This window comes from Nelumbo lutea, chromosome 3 (assembly GCF_056320005.1).
Source record: "Nelumbo lutea isolate HS-2025 chromosome 3, American lotus-T2T, whole genome shotgun sequence".
Taxonomy (NCBI): Eukaryota; Viridiplantae; Streptophyta; class Magnoliopsida; order Proteales; family Nelumbonaceae; genus Nelumbo; species Nelumbo lutea.
This window is the reverse complement of record NC_142686.1, coordinates 11274192-11289924: the sequence shown is the minus strand read 5'-3', so window position 1 is coordinate 11289924 and position 15733 is coordinate 11274192. Positions and strand designations below refer to the sequence as shown.

Below are 15733 nucleotides of genomic sequence, written 5' to 3'. Positions count from 1 at the left end.
AGTAAAAACTCTTAAAACACTCTTTGAAAGGTTGGGTATTTAGGCAGACACTGGGAATATCTCCTTACATGCATGTATGAGAGATATTCCTGATGTATGGATGCCATGTACGCACAGTTTTTGCTTACAGGAGACCTAGGGTCTTTGGGAGAGCTGAACTGGACATTCAAGATTTATGTGAGTTTCCCTAACATATATCCTAAAATATGCATTTCAATACTTCTCTTAAAATTGATTTGGAACCTTGATGCAAGCAAACATAGAAATGCAAGAGCAAGTTCATTATTTCAGGAAATGAACTTCATTGTCTTTACCATAGAAACGTAAGAGCAAGCAAATATTTAACAATCAGGAATTGGTTTACCTGTGACAATGATTGTCGTGCAGAACCAGAATGAAATGGTTCCATTTTACAGTCATATACTTGTATCTTAACAAAATGTAAACGAATCATTTAATTTTGCTTAAAGCTAAAACAATTCATCTACAATGGCCTTCTTTTTACATATTGAATCAGCTTAAGAGCCAAAAAGCCAAAACTCATTTGCACCAAGAATCTCATTTGAATTTGGTGGTGGTTAACATGTGGAAAGTGGAAACTATTCTTTCCATCCCCTCCCTCAAGTACCTAGCTCTCATAAAACAATATCAGCTACACAACTTCAAACACTTTCCTCAATTTTAACAAATCTGCTGCCTGGGAACCTTGGATTGGTCTTCAATCTCAACAGTTGTGAAAATGATCTACACTACTATACCGAATTACCTCACTTCTTGTGAGGTCAGTGAAGGATTTCCTCCATACTTGGAGAACACACCTGTTAGGACAGCTTTTTCCCTAACCTTCAGTCTGCACCAACAAGAAAATGTAAATTAGTCTTTCTATAATACCTCCATAGACCATAGGAGATATTAGAAACCCAACAAATACCTTTTCGCAGAACCTGGAACATTCAATTTTGGAGGCTTGGCTGAATTTCTTTTGACAGATTGTTTCTTATGGACTTTCTGGGCCTTTTTTTGTCGCTTTGAGGATAATAAATTAGTTGTAGATCCTGGTCGCATGCTTTCATCTTCACTTGGCTCACACATGTTGGCAAATTCAACATTCTCACCAGTCTCTTCCCAGTCTGCTGATATAATCTGATCCTCTAAATCATTATACTGACCAGAGGAGTCTTCCCACGAATTCACTGTAATTATATCAGAATCTGAATCTAGATCTTCTTTGATGCTGGGGTAAGTTTGTTCGGATGTAGGCATGTAGTTTTCCTCTATTGACTGCTCAAAATGGGCATAGGAAGAGTGGCGTGGATTTGTTATCTCACAGGTTATCTGCTTTTCAATCTTGCCAAAAAGTAAACTTTGTCTTGAATATATCTTCACAAACCTGGCTTGACAGACATATGGAAAGAATTAGCCAAGTATACCAATTAAAAGATAAACAAACAGATAAAAAAAACTTACAAACATATAATCAAACAATCAAGATCCAGATGCTCACCTCAGATATAACCTTTTATTATGAAGAACAATAAAAATACAAAATAAAAACTTCTCATTATTTTAAGACAACCACATATGTCGGTTCCACAGAGAATAAGGTTGGCATTAGTTATTGGCATAGAGAACTAAACTGACAAAGGTAAAAGTTTGAGTTGAAGAACAATGAAAATAACCCGTGAACAACCATTATCATTGGGATGATTGGAATAGTTAATTTGAGAAAATATCTTTCCTTCATCTAGAACTTCATATATACTAAAAGGATTAAGCCCATAGGCATATGATTGGTAATTCACTTTATTAATATTCACCTCGATTTTGTTGTGACTAATATATTGTTCAACAATGAGAATTTCAAGGGAGTGAGACTTCTGGAGGACAACTCAGCATCATTACTTTAAAATAGAGATCCAGTATGAAAGGCATTAGTTAATATGGCTTTGGGAATTCTTATATGTTCACAAAAGCCAGTCTTATGAACTTCAATCTCAAGGAAAAAAAAAACATAAAAAGCCTTGGTATTCATTCTTAAAATTTACAGAAATGCACAACAAATATTAGGCAGTCCATGGCTAGGTCAATGAAGTGCATAAAATCTCACCATTACAATACAATTCATAATCTGAAGCATGAGTCTCAATGGTTTCAAATTGAATCTTGCGTCTGAATCCTTTTATGCAAAAATCTTACAATTTCTTTTGTAATTTTTGTTTGGATCCTATGATTTGATTCAAAAATTTTACAACTTACATGATTCATGCTATTGAAATCAATTCAATTAAGGATTGGTTATCTAATTTATCTTTTTTCTTTTTCTTTCTTTTTTTTGTTTTGGTAGGGTAGGGGTTGTTTTAAGTTTTGTCAAAGGAAACTTGTTTTAAAGCCCTTATTGCAGCCTCCTCATTGATTTATGATATGATATGATTTTCAGAAATTCACATATAAGACAAAGTTAGAAAGCATATACCTTATTGCAGCCTCCTCGGTGTCAAAGTCAATAAACGCAAAGCCCTTGCAAACAGGGTCCCTAGTCTTTTTGTTTCCAGAGACTGCTGGGTTTATGTTTATTATTCCAGGAAACTCTTTAAATGCCACTTTCAGATCTCTATGGATGTTCTTCTTCTTGGGAAGGTTCCCAATACGAACCTGAACTCCACTTGAAATAACCTCAGGTGCTGCAAATATCCAGTATAATTTTGTAACATTAGACCTTTCCTCTTTTTTTCTGGAAAGTGAGAAGGAATGACAATGTACAATCCCAGACACGGTGATCCTAACAAGTCAAACGTGCCAGCATGTTTGTATGGTCTATTCCATATTTAGAAAGGGCAAGTCTTTTCAAATAAATAAATATGAATTTTTAAAGATCCTGGTTGGGTTGTTAAGTAAACAAGTTTATACAACCCAGGAATCCTCCATGTGAAAAGAAATGCAAAAGCCCAGAGATGCCCACACATTCCTCTCACAACCCTTTTAGTGGAACAACTTCTAACCAAAAAATCTTTGCCATGTGTCTAAGAAAGGTTGAGAATAAGCTCATCGTTGTTGACAACTTTTAGAAAATTTGAAACTCTGGACAACTAATATCAGTTGATAACATGCCAATACAAGGTGGGGAATAGATGTATAGGACTAATGTGGAGTAGTGAATTGAACGTATAGCCAATCCAGAGAGTCTGCATCCAATGGATACACACTGGCCACATCGTCCATTCACGTAGTAGAAGAAATAAGGTAGGTTGTGTCAGGAAGCTCCCTAATTGACACAAAATCTGTGTATGTGTGTGATACTAAATAAAGATGGTTCCCTTGGAGACCAAAAGGCCCATTTCCACCAGGACTAAATAATCTTCATTTTAAGCAAGCAGCACAGTGTACCTGCTTGCAACATACACCAGTAAAGGCTAAAACAAAATATTTTGTGGGTTATAATGCATTTGAGCTTTGAGTAAGATGTGACAACATTTATCTAACAGAAGTGAGGGGGTATTATTTCTATTGCAAATATTTTTCTAGATATGGGGTTCACTACTTCACCTGTGCACCTGTTATTTACAATAGTATATATATATCATGAAGGATTATGTAACAAAAATCAAAAGCATTCAACATTACCTTGAAGTGTAAAAATGTGCCTAAGGGACAGCATAAACTACTGCACTCCTTCCTTAGTGAAATTTCAGGTGACATTAAGAAATCTATTGTATTTCTTTTTCTTTTTATTTATTATTATTATTATTTTTTTGGGTGGGTGGGGGTTTAATGGGCTACACAATAGGCGGTGGCCATCCCCTAGACACCCCCCCCCACCAAAACCAAGGTGAAGGTGGGACTTGATCCCAGGTCTCTGCTACAACCAACTAGAGACTTTACAAGCAGGCTAGCTGGCACCTTTAGAAATCTATTGTCGTGTAGAACTCATAATGACAATATTCACTTCATTCTTTTCACGTATAAAAATGTTTCCAGGACACCTGTTATGGTTCCATGGATACCTAGATCCCGGTACATTCTTAGATGGATGCAAAATGTACCTTGTATGACAACATGGACATTTCTAGAGAATATAATTCATAAAATTTAACTCTTATTTTTTTTATCAATCACATTTATTTTTTTATAACATTCAAGTCTTTTAGAACAAGTGAAATGGTATAACTTAACGCATCCTACTATAAAGAATTTATATAGTCTATTTAATTAGACCTGACAAAAATAACTATTGAGAAATGATGTTTAGCTTAGAACACTAGATACAAGAGCACCATTTAAGCATATAAAATGGAACACTGTACCCGTATTCATGTCCTGTATCTCAGGATATGGGGACATCCCCATTTCTCGTCTTAGATCTGATATATAATTCTAAACAACAGAAGTTGCAAAGTTTTTACTGAATCCAGTTTACATGCTTGGATTAACATGTGCAGTATCTTGCAGGTCGGGAATGACCATGGAGAATCTAAGCCTTGTTGGTCAAAACAGTATAACCAGCTTCAAGTTATTCTTATAGGGGGTTTGTTGTTAACCAGCTCCTGTAAGAGCATGGTCTCCGGAACTATTCGGGACAGAAAAAATGGTTTGTCCATGTAAGAATAGTAGTTCATCTGCTTCTTTAAATATGGGTCTGATATGTAAGTTGGAGATTGGGAAGTCCATCTATCAAAAATAACATATCAAAATAAAAAGAGAGATACAAGCTCTTTTAAGTGATGTCATAGCAACAGAATCCCAAAAGTATCTTGAGGAAACAAATAAATATCAGACTTTGCTTCTCCAGCTGGTGTAGTAAGTTGAAAGATATATTTACGTAGTCTCACGAATTCACATCAATTATCAAATACCAATCTAATAGCACTACAGTAAGTCGAATTGGTATGATATATAGAAGAAATGATGGGTACGATAAAAAAGTTGCGAACTTCAAAAAGGAGTATAAAATGAATACAAGAGAAACAAACTAGTGAGATTCATCCAAAGAAAAAAGAAACTAGAGAGACAAACAATAAGTCAAATCACTTCTAACCTCTCACTTGCTTCTCCTTCTTGGAGTTGACATTTGGAGGGTTGTTTTTAAGATTATTGATATTGGCAAGCTGTGCGTTTCTACTCTGCTCCATTTCTTCAAGCAGCTTATCCTCAATTGAAGTATCATAGACTTTGCCTTCACCAAACCCAGATGGCTTATCCTGCAGCCACTTTTTCATGTTAGCAAAAGGTACAAACATCTCATCATCGTCTTCCTCATCCCCAATATCGTCATCATCATAACCGCCCATATCCAAGAGCGTGTTAGTGCTTTTGTTACGTTTCTTCGTGGCAAAAACGGAGAAACGAGCTCCTTGCTGATCAAGAAAAGGACCGCCTTCTTTACGAACCTGTGAGACCAAACTGTTGGAATTAACATTCAAAAGGAGAGTAGGTGAGTGTGTTTTGTAGCTTTTGCTGGAAAGAGATGAAATGGTGAGATTATGAGGAATTGTGAGAAGAATAGAAGAAGAATTGCAGGAAAGTCGAGGGGCTCCCAAGCTTAACACCATCATCCCTCGATTTCGTTCGCGGCTTGTGTCTTCGATCGACCTACTAACTAATACCTCTTCTACTCTTCTCATGCCACCGCATACTTATCATCAGGACTCGCTGAGTGGGGTTCAATTAGTTCGACCACTAACGGGTGACGCGTCTGAATCGTATCTAGAACATTTACTTAAGAATGAATCAAGAGGAACGGGCTTGTCAGTTGCCAGTTGCCACAGAGCCAAGACGGGGCTAAAATTTCCGAGACGGGATCCGCTCCTCACAAATGGACGCCTCACAGTTACATCCACTTTACATTAAAAACATCTCTCGTGAATAATAATTAACAAGTACGGAATATATTTCTATAAGAATGTGCGTGTGAGGCGCCTACGAGCAGATCTCATCTCATAAGTTCCAGGCCTGAAAACAATTATTAAGCTGCATTAAACATACATGTCTGTCACAACTCGTGCTAATGAATCCATGCAATACTGTCTAATAAAGCTACAAAACTCAAAAAGAAGGTAAAGCCACCTAATTAAATGCCATCACAAACAAATTTAAACACGAGTATACCTGTTCATGGATGGGGCTGGGCTTGGACCAGACTTTTGTTTCTTTATCAATAAAAAATGTGGAGGTCTGAGTCCAACTCGGCCATCAGGTTTAGCTCTTCAACTGGAACCTGGCCCTTATATAAAGTTCAAAGCCTGAATCCAAACTCAAAGTTTAATATGTACACAAAATGTCTTATTTTAAGTGTATTTTTATAAATTAGTATTATATTAATTTAATAATAATTTTATAATTTAATAAAATAATTTGTATTTCCTAATAATAAATTAATATTTATTAATAATTTAAAAAACAAATATATATTATATATAATATAAATGTTTTTTATTATATGTAATAGTATCGGGATGAACTTATTTAAAAAAACCCGAGCCCAACCTAAAAAATGATCGGACTTGATATTTAAAACCCGAATCCAAACCCACGGACCTAAAGTTTTTATCCAAACTCGAAAGATAACATGTTGGGTTACCCGGCCATGAACAGGACTAAATACGATTATGTTTGGTGGCAAATATTTTCGAAGTTTTTTTTGAAAGACTAAAATTTAACCTATTTTCATTTGGAAGACAAAAAACTGGAATGGTCTGCATCCGGCAAAAGTTAAAAAAAGAAAAAAAGGCTAAAAATCAGGAATCCCATCTTTCCCATGCAATATCGTTTTCAATAATAACCTGATGGTCCACGGTACATGAGGACATCCCTTTACCAGATGGATTTTATCTTGAAAAACAAGCTCCAAAAACTTCGGTACATCGGTGACGAACCGGATACAAAATGAATTTAAAAGATAGGATAAATTACAAAGTCCCCCGTACCATGGGGTCTCCGTGAGATAAAAGACCCCTTAACCGTAATGCGTTAAATTACTAAAATATCCTACAAAACCTTTTTCTTTTAAAACCTATTTAACCTTATATTTTCCCTTTCTTCTCTTTTTTTTTTTCCCTCCCTTACCGTCCTCTCTCATTCTTTCTCTCTCCCAACTCTCCCAAATGATAGGACGGAGGAAATATTATCTGTAGTCTTGTCCATTTATTCAAATGATAAGAGGCTAGATTGACGATCGGCTGCACCCCATTCCCATTCGTTCCACGTCCATTCAATAATAACATTCGAAAATTCGTAAAAGCCCAGAAACTTCATTTGGGTTACATTTGGCATGAATTTAGACAGGCTTATTTAAGAGAGTATAGGGGAGCCATTGTAGAGCTCAGGAACAAAAGGCGAGTATAGGGGAGCCATTGCTGGCTTTACTTTCCCAACATTCCTCACCTCAGTCTCAGGAGTCAGGACATTGTTAACAGTTTTCCTAGTCTTCTTCTCCTCCAACTCCAACCCTTAATCGCCGAACTTGAAATTAAGCATGGCTCCATGAGTGCCGGTGGATGCATTCACAGGCACCGGCGGCAAGGTCGCGACCCCCAACAGGGGATACTCCAAGAGGGCCTACGTGACGTTCCTCGTCGGTAATGGTGATTACGTGAAGGGAGTTGTTGGATTAGTCAAGGGTCTGCGCAAGGTCAAGAGTGCGTACCCTCTGGTAATGGCCATCTTGCCCGATGTCCCCGAAGAACACCGTCAGATCTTGACGTCTCAAGGTTGCATCGTCCGAGAAAACGAGCCCATCTACCCTCCTGAGAACTACATCCAGTTTGCCATGGCTTACTATGTCATCAACTACTCCAAGCTACGTATCTGGGATGTAAGTGAGTAGTTTTGTTTAATTGTTCTTTCTTTTATTTATGTTAAGCCAGTTATGAAGTGGGGGACGGAGAAGTGAAAGTTCCAGCCACACGACGACCCCATCTACCCTTTTCGACATTTTCTCTGTTTAGTGGAAGAACACAGCTCGGAGAAGTGAAAGTTTCAGTTCGGTTGCTCCTACGGCGGCCTGAAGTGACGCAATTCTTTGATATTATATTGGCCTCTTGAGAAAGAGGTGCTTCGACGAAACTGAGTTAGATTTTGATATGGGGACTGGTCGTATGCTTATTGTCCTACAGGACACAGTTCGAAACTTCGAGCTATGTTTATATCTGCTAAGATGAATATAATTTTTTTCATTCAGAATAGTTATTATAAGGGTAGTACGAGAATTAAAAAAAAATATATTACAACAGCTTTTTTTGACGGAAGGGAGTTTTGTCTCACGATCATAGTAAGGGGTCTTGTCGCAAAACAAAGTATAGGTCTTTGTCACAGACCCTATAGGAGGGTTAATTTACCCAAAAAATATGTACATGTAACCCTCTCTCCCATTTTCTGTTTCCTCTCTATCGAACCCTACCCCACACACCAGCGAGCTCAACCTACACCAGCGTCCGTCCACTCGAAACCTACCGGCGGCGAGAGTGTCCGAATCTTCGCTCAACTTCCAGGAAGTCGCCCATTGAAGAAGGCGCATCGAGACGCCCAATTTGATATCCTACTCAAATTCAAATCCACTCTTCATTTTTCTGATACACATGCTTTCCATTCCTGGACAGCGGGAAATGCATCCTGCAACTTCACCGGAGTTTTATGCGGTTCCGATGGATCCGTGACGGAAATTAATTTGCCCAATCAGCGTTTGGTTGGAGTCCTTCCACTCTACCTTGGAAACAATTTCCTCCACGGACCCATTACACAGGATTTGAACAATTGCACTAGACTACAGCATTTGGATATCGGTTTCAATCTTTTCTCCGGAAGGGTGCCCGATCTCTCAGCAAATTAGAGCTCCTCAGTCTAAATGCCAGTGGATTTTCGGGTCCTTTTCCATGGAAATCACTAGAAAACCTGACCAATCTCGCCTTCTTGAGTCTCGGAGACAATCAATACGATGCGAGTCCTTTCTCATTGGAGGTTCTGAAGCTCCGGAAGCTGCATTGGCTCTATCTCTCGAATTGCAATCTCCAAGGACAAATTCCAATAGGTATTGGGAATCTCGTACTGCTCACAAACCTAGAACTCTCTAGCAATGATTTAATCAGTAATATTCCCGCCGATATTGTGAATCTTAAAAATCTCACGCAGCTTGAGTTATATGCCAATCGATTGACCAGAAACATTCCAGTCGGGTTAACGGAATGCATACCGCAATCTCTTGCGCTGGAAGGTTATGATGGCAGCTCCGCTGGTGGTCCCGGACTCTGTGGTCCGAACAATGGCTGCTTTGGTCCTTGTTCGTCAGATTCTGGCAGTTCAGTGGGGCTTCTTACACTTGTATTTTGCTTAGTAGCGGGAATTGCTGTGTTGATAACATTGCTTGGGTTTTTCATTTTCATAAAAAGCAAGAGACGAAATGATGAACAAGACCGTGGTTGTCAAAAGACTCTTAACGTAAAATCGTTTCGTGTGTTGAGTTTCAGCGAAAAGATATAGTGAATTCGATAAAAAAGGATTTGATTGGGAAGGGAGGGTCTGGGAACGTTTATAAGGTGATTTTGGGGAACGGCAAGGAGCTGGCGGTAAAACACATATGGAATTTAGAATCCGAGGGCCGGAAAAGCCAGAGTAGTAGAATGGCGATGCTGAAGAAGAAGAAATCAGGAAATCCGCCGGAATTCGACGCGGAGGTGACGGGCGGTTTATCTCTTGCATCTCTCTGCGATCGTGCCAAATGAGAGAACTCGATTGTATTCGGTTCAACCGGTGACTTCAGTTAATGGCCATGTGAGCGTTAACGTTAGTTTCTTTTCACCCAACCGACGTGGTCGACTCTCATTGGAGGGTGCACTCGGACAGTGCACCCACGGGTCCACAGAACGCGCTCTCGGTATATCTTCTGTTCGAGTCCACGTTCTGTGAACCTACAAGTTCACGGAATGCGTGAATCCACCGACCAGAAACAGCAAGTAAAAGATAATTTAACGGAACTTTGGCCATCAACTGAAAGTCTGAAAGTATTCGGTTCAAAAAGACAAAAAAAAAAAAAAACCCGAGTTTTCCTCTCCTTTTCATTTCGACAAGGCCCATGCTAGGAGTCTGAGTGCTGCTTGCTATCATCTATTGGCATGACCACGTAAGAAGCTGTTTACTGCTTTATTAATTAAAATTCTTGTTGTTTCTGTAATGGTTCTTTTGGGCGGGACCCTTTATTGGAGCGACACTTGCAACTTTATACCATCAGATCTGGATCAGGGTAATTCCCTTTAGGCCCAAGTGATGATGCTTTTTTTCATTGCAGCAGCCTGTTGATAATATTTTTTCACCGGTACAAGTTAAAATAAATTAAAGAGAAAATTGAAATAGAGTGGTCTATTATATGTTTGTTAATGGGGTTTCAATGAATTTGTATCTCAACGTCAAACTTTTCTTCTTCTCTATCTCCACCAAGCCATAGTCCAGAAGCTCACCGGCGATCTAATTGCAAACCAATGTTCGTGAAATCAACCGTAAAATTTATTGCTGACGGTAAGAAATCAACCGGTGTTCGTGAAGTCAAATGTAAAATCCACTGACAGCAGAAAAAAAACTATCAACTGGTGTCATCTAAAATCATTCAACAGAACAAGCAATCTGTATCTCGACGTCAAACTCTTCTTCTTCTTCTTTTTATTCTCTTCCTTCTCTCCTTATTTTCCCTTTTTATTCTCTCATTTCTATTGACTGCTGTGACCAGCTATTACCGACAACTTTAACGAAGCTATTGCCACGGCAGATTTCTGTCAATATACTTTGTTAGTCCACTCTGTTTTTCTTTAGGCTGCGTTTGTTTACGATGCAAATGCCGGTTCGATGTAAATATTTACTAGTCCAATTTTCCCACTGTTTGTTTATGGCTTAAATATGCTTCGAAAATCAATGTAAATTTGTGGATATGTCGGAATATTTATCGATATAAGCGTAAAAGTTTATTTTGATTTTATCGAAGTAAACTTTTACACTTTCTTATCAATGTAAACAAGACTTGGGGTTTGTACACTTGACCACCTCGAAGAACTCCACCGGAAAAGCAACTATAATGGCGAAATCCGGTCTCAATTATTTTCCATTGGCAATCTCCAAACCCGCAAATCGAACCAACGATCAATGACTCCTTGCTACACATGTGGCTTCTACGTCAATTTCCTCTGATTTCCTGAAAGGTAAGGGTTTCATAGTCATTCCTCTGATTTTTTTGGAAGAAATCAAGACCGTAAATATTAGAATCTCCCAACAAGTGAACAATTGAAATCTCTCTTCTTCAACAACTGAACTCTGCTTTTGCAGAGAGAAAATGCAAGAAAAAGGAGAACAAAATCCAGTGATTGCAGCAAGAAGGACTGAGTGAGTTTCTGAGAATTTCATTCTACAGTCAACACCAATCGTAATGATTCATTTAGATTGCAACTAGAGTCGTTGATCAATTTCAATCTGTCACAGAAGGCTGCTAAAACTCACGATGGTTCTTCTGTTATTGAAGTTGTAACTTGTGAATTAATTAGATTTTGGTTTGGGTGTTCATGTTGAAATCACCAAATTTGATAAACGCTATTTACTTGTGAACTCTGTTTCTCGATAAAAATCAAATGCTGGTTGGTTCGAGAACTGAAACTGTATTTTTGGATCTTTCCGATAAATCCAGTTGTCTAAATCAAAACAGAGCCAAGGCACACCGCCATATATTTCCAAAAATGCAGTCGAGTTTACAATTATTTTCATGTTATTATAAACCAAACGCTCACAAAACTGCATCATACTCTGTATCGTTAAATGCCAAACAAAAAGAGCACAAAAGAAAATTGAAAATGCAGTTGAACAGTGTTTTTAACCCATCAACCCATTATTAGATGATGATACTAGTTCAGGTCAGACCCCTGAATCTAATGCAGGGTGATGTGGTACAAATTACAATATTTTTATTCTAACATTTAAGGTTTGGTTTTTTTAATAATCCTTATATCTATATTATATACTTATTATTATTAAAAGTGTGAATAAGTGTGAAACTTTTGTTTGACTAAAATATCCTAATTTTTTAGTTTAGTCATTCTCTTTAATTGTAAGGCCAATAATATAATTTGAATAACCATTTATCTCTGTATTTAATTCCCTCTCATTAAGTCTTATATTTAGAGCATTATCTCCATTCTTTCATTGAATATTATATTAATTAACCATATTAAAGAAAAATAAATGTAACAAAGAATAGTTATTTTTATTGATGATATAAATAAAATACAAATTTAAACCTAATCCAAAATGGAGTTGTTTTCCCATTTGGTTGCAACTCTCAACATTTCAAACTCTTGATTAAATGTGTCAATCCTTGATGTCATAATTAAATAATAATAAAGAACGAAAAAAAATAAACTTACAAATAATATAAAAAAATGTAAAAATTTTTGAAAACAAATTATTTACCATTATCATCATCATCATAAAAAAATGTATCCGTGTATGCGGGGCATCCATGAATGTCTGTATCTTTAAATACATTATATTCTATATGTATAACTATATATTTTCTGTGCTTTATTATTTTTATATGGTTTTGGCTATGATGCAGGAAAGACATGATACCAAAACATCTTATAACCAATCAATAAGTACCATAGTAGAGGTGACCGATCAGATGGTATTGATCAAAATTTATGGGGGTGCTTTAATTGGTCAAAACTTTTCCATACTATAGATTTTTCTTTTTTCTATATACTTGTTAATTATACATACATAAATATCCAAATGATAATAATAAATGGATGTTGTAAATTTAAAATCTTATTGTTTAGAAATGTCACAAATTAACACTGAGTTCACTATGGGTACTCACATTGGCTAATCAATATAGGAAGCACGATTTGAATAGAATTGAACCATGGACCTGGAAACTATGGGCCACATATGCAGCAAACCTTGGCTGTATTTGGTTTGAAAGAAAAGGTAGGGAAAGGGAGGGTCATGTATAGGTTTTCCTACCCCTCCTTTCTTTTTCCTACCTTTTTCCTTCAAACCAAATACAGCCCAACAAATTTGAAACAACCCTAGTTGTTCCAATGGATCGGAGTGCATTTTATATTTGTTTAAGTGGAATTCTTATCCAAAACGCATACATTATATAAAGGCATCTAAAATTTTAAAATAAAAAAAAATCAAAATCTCAAAGGCGTTTTAACATCTTTTCATCTTCGTAACTTAAATAAATCGCGCATTTAACATTCAAATTGAATCACAAATTCTTAGGCCTGGAATTAGGCCCAGCCTGACCCGTGCCTAATTGGGCCTGGGCGCAGGCTAAAGCCCTTAACACAAGTGCTAAACCCGGGCTGGGCCCTGTTCATGACCATCACTAAATTTAGGATTTAGCCAGCAATTTCTATTTTGTTGAAGCTTGGTAGGAAATTTTGACAAAAAGGCCCTGCCCACGACCTAAGCCAGGAATAATGGGCTTCGGTTTCCTGATTCCTCTGCAATAGACAAAAAGACAACAAGTATCCGTTGTTGTTTTTGTTTTTTTTTTCGTATTTTGTTGGTTGCTGGTCGCTTCCAAAGCGTTTATTAAAACCATGAGTCAATACTTCTTATGTATTAGGATAGACTGGATAGTTGCATCTGCATCTGAATGCCTCACGGTACTGGTGAATGAAGTGTAGATTTTTGTTAACGTGAGCTATGGTAGTATGAAGGTAGGCCTACCCCACAAGTCATTCAGAACAATTCTATTTATTTATTTTTTATGTTTGTTCAACAGTAACATATGACACGGCTGTGTGGACTTAAATTAAGGCGTTTATTGGGACTGATTTTCAAGAAAAAACTTTCATACTTTTAATACCCATTTTTCACAAAAAAAAAATGATTTAATTTTGTTTGGGAGTGTTTCTGCCACATAGGCAATGAGCAACATTATGCTGTTTGGTAAGGTGATTTTCATCACCGTTTTTCATGTATGTGCTGATAGGTAAGCACCACATAGGATATACGTAATCGCCAATCAGTCAACTGTTGAAGAAAATGATTTATCGATGCATGAAATGCCAAATTTAACATTTTATGCATTGGTGAGGTCCCAATTTACGAAACATACTCGATTTTTCAATAAACACCTGAACCAAACAATAAAATATATAGGCATTTATTGAAACACCTATGTAAAACTGATATGACACCATTTTTTTTTTAAACAGCGACGATTCCAAACATCCCCTAAAGTATCATGTAGTGGAATATATGAATAATAATCTTTCAACAAACAAATATTTTAATGATTCCCATGTTCGTATTTTGAAATAGCTAGGCAGCACAGGCTGTCGATGGACAGTCGAAATTTTGCACTTGCAATGAGCCATGTGTCTTCAATTGTCAACCTAATGCACCAAGAAACACTGTAGTTTCTTTTTAAGCTTTCAACTTTAGGTTCTTAACTGTAGATGCCCTGTTGGAATAACTGCTATCTCTTGCCACCCCGATGCTTCGGCCTTTGTTTTTTTTTATTATTTATAAATAAATTTAAAAGAAATATATCAAAGTTAGCCTTAGTTGTAGGGGGTCTCTAAATGTGTTTTTTTTTTTATGTTGTCCACTATTAATGGCTTAATGTCACATAGATTTTGGTTTTAACTTACGAACTTATTCAGTTGATCCCCCTTCCCCATATGTTTGGCTAAGATTGTTGAATAGCTACGTTAATTCTCGTACATACACGGTTTCTCTCACATCATTAGCCGCATATATACACTTTGGTTTTAAAGTACCCTTTGATTTCTTTTTTTAATTGCTTTAATAATGTCTGACTTTGACAATCTTAAATTTATCCTTTGGTATCATGGTTTTTATTTAATATATATATTAGTTAGCTTACTATAATAATAATTATTATTACTATTAATCTAAGGCCCTTTTTAGGCTTGTTTTTATGCAAATTAAACAAACCTAATTTGGGTTTTCGATTAAGAAAGTGTTCTAATGTGGAAAACTTTCAGCTGTTTTGGAAATTTGGAAAAAACAGCGGTACTTGAATCCACTATTCACAAGAATGCTTCCTAGTTCCTACACTTACCCACAAGGCACTGTAGTTATACATAAAGCTCTGTTTGGTTGCAGTGCAGTTTTATTTGTACTAGTATAAATGCATGGGAGTGCAAATGAAAAACAATGTAAATTCTTGTTTAATTTTGTTTTGAGTTTTTATTTTATTCTGTTTAGTATATAAATTTACTTTATTTGTACTATAGTCAAATAAAATAAATTTAAATTTAAAACAAAAATATATCAAAATTTACACTCAAATCATTTGCACCGCCATGATTTCGCAACAATGCAAATTTATTTGCATTGCAACCAAACACAGCTTAAGGAACATCTCTGATACTTTGGATGCTGTCATTGGTAGAGAAATGTTCCTGATGTATGGTTATGGTATCTTTGTGGGTAATAGTTCCGGACTCCAAACATTTTGGATTGTTTGTGAGCTTCCCGTGCATAATAAATTATATATGATGGTGTGGGGTAAAAAAGTAAGGAACTAGGTTACATAATGTATCATGTGCAAGAAGTTGAAAAACAGCCCAAACAGCCAAAGCTTGTTGATTCTACTGGAGGAGATTATTGATCGTAGCAAGGATTAGGGTTTTGCAAGTAACAATAAATAATTAATAATAAGCATGCACAGCTGAAAAGGCATTATTAGGGTATTGAGATGCAAAAATGACTTCAGATCTAGATG

The 15733-nt window shown here is 36.6% G+C and overlaps 1 protein-coding gene and 1 long non-coding RNA gene across 2 annotated transcripts; both read right to left on the bottom strand.

Moving 5' to 3' along the window:
- Nucleotides 1–431: 431 nt before the first annotated feature.
- LOC148862926 (RNA-binding (RRM/RBD/RNP motifs) family protein) lies at nucleotides 432–5941 on the bottom strand. Its single transcript, XM_088980057.1, has 4 exons — nucleotides 5033–5941; nucleotides 2474–2681; nucleotides 932–1390; nucleotides 432–850 (listed from the first exon to the last, which is right to left on the bottom strand). The coding sequence occupies exons 1-4, from the start codon at nucleotides 5616–5618 to the stop codon at nucleotides 763–765; spliced, it is 1341 nt and encodes a 446-aa protein (XP_088836183.1). The 5' UTR covers nucleotides 5619–5941; the 3' UTR covers nucleotides 432–762.
- Nucleotides 5942–7180: 1239 nt separating this feature from the next.
- On the bottom strand, nucleotides 7181–10441 carry LOC148862925 (uncharacterized). Its single transcript, XR_016110425.1, has 2 exons — nucleotides 9182–10441; nucleotides 7181–9048 (listed from the first exon to the last, which is right to left on the bottom strand). It is a non-coding gene; the product is annotated as an uncharacterized LOC148862925 (long non-coding RNA).
- Nucleotides 10442–15733: the final 5292 nt, after the last annotated feature.

What these genes read in the sequence shown, in the direction of transcription:
- LOC148862926 (XM_088980057.1), bottom strand. Translation starts at nt 5,618, where the DNA reads ATGAGAAGAGTAGAAGAGGTATTAGTTAGTAGGTCGATCGAAGACACA. An exon ending in GAAGGAGAAGCAAGTGAGAG is followed by an intron (nt 2,682 to 5,032) that starts GTTAGAAGTGAT and finishes GGATATTTGCAG; the next exon opens with CACCTGAGGTTATTTCAAGT. An exon ending in GTTCCAGGTTCTGCGAAAAG is followed by an intron (nt 851 to 931) that starts GTATTTGTTGGG and finishes TTGTTGGTGCAG; the next exon opens with ACTGAAGGTTAGGGAAAAAG.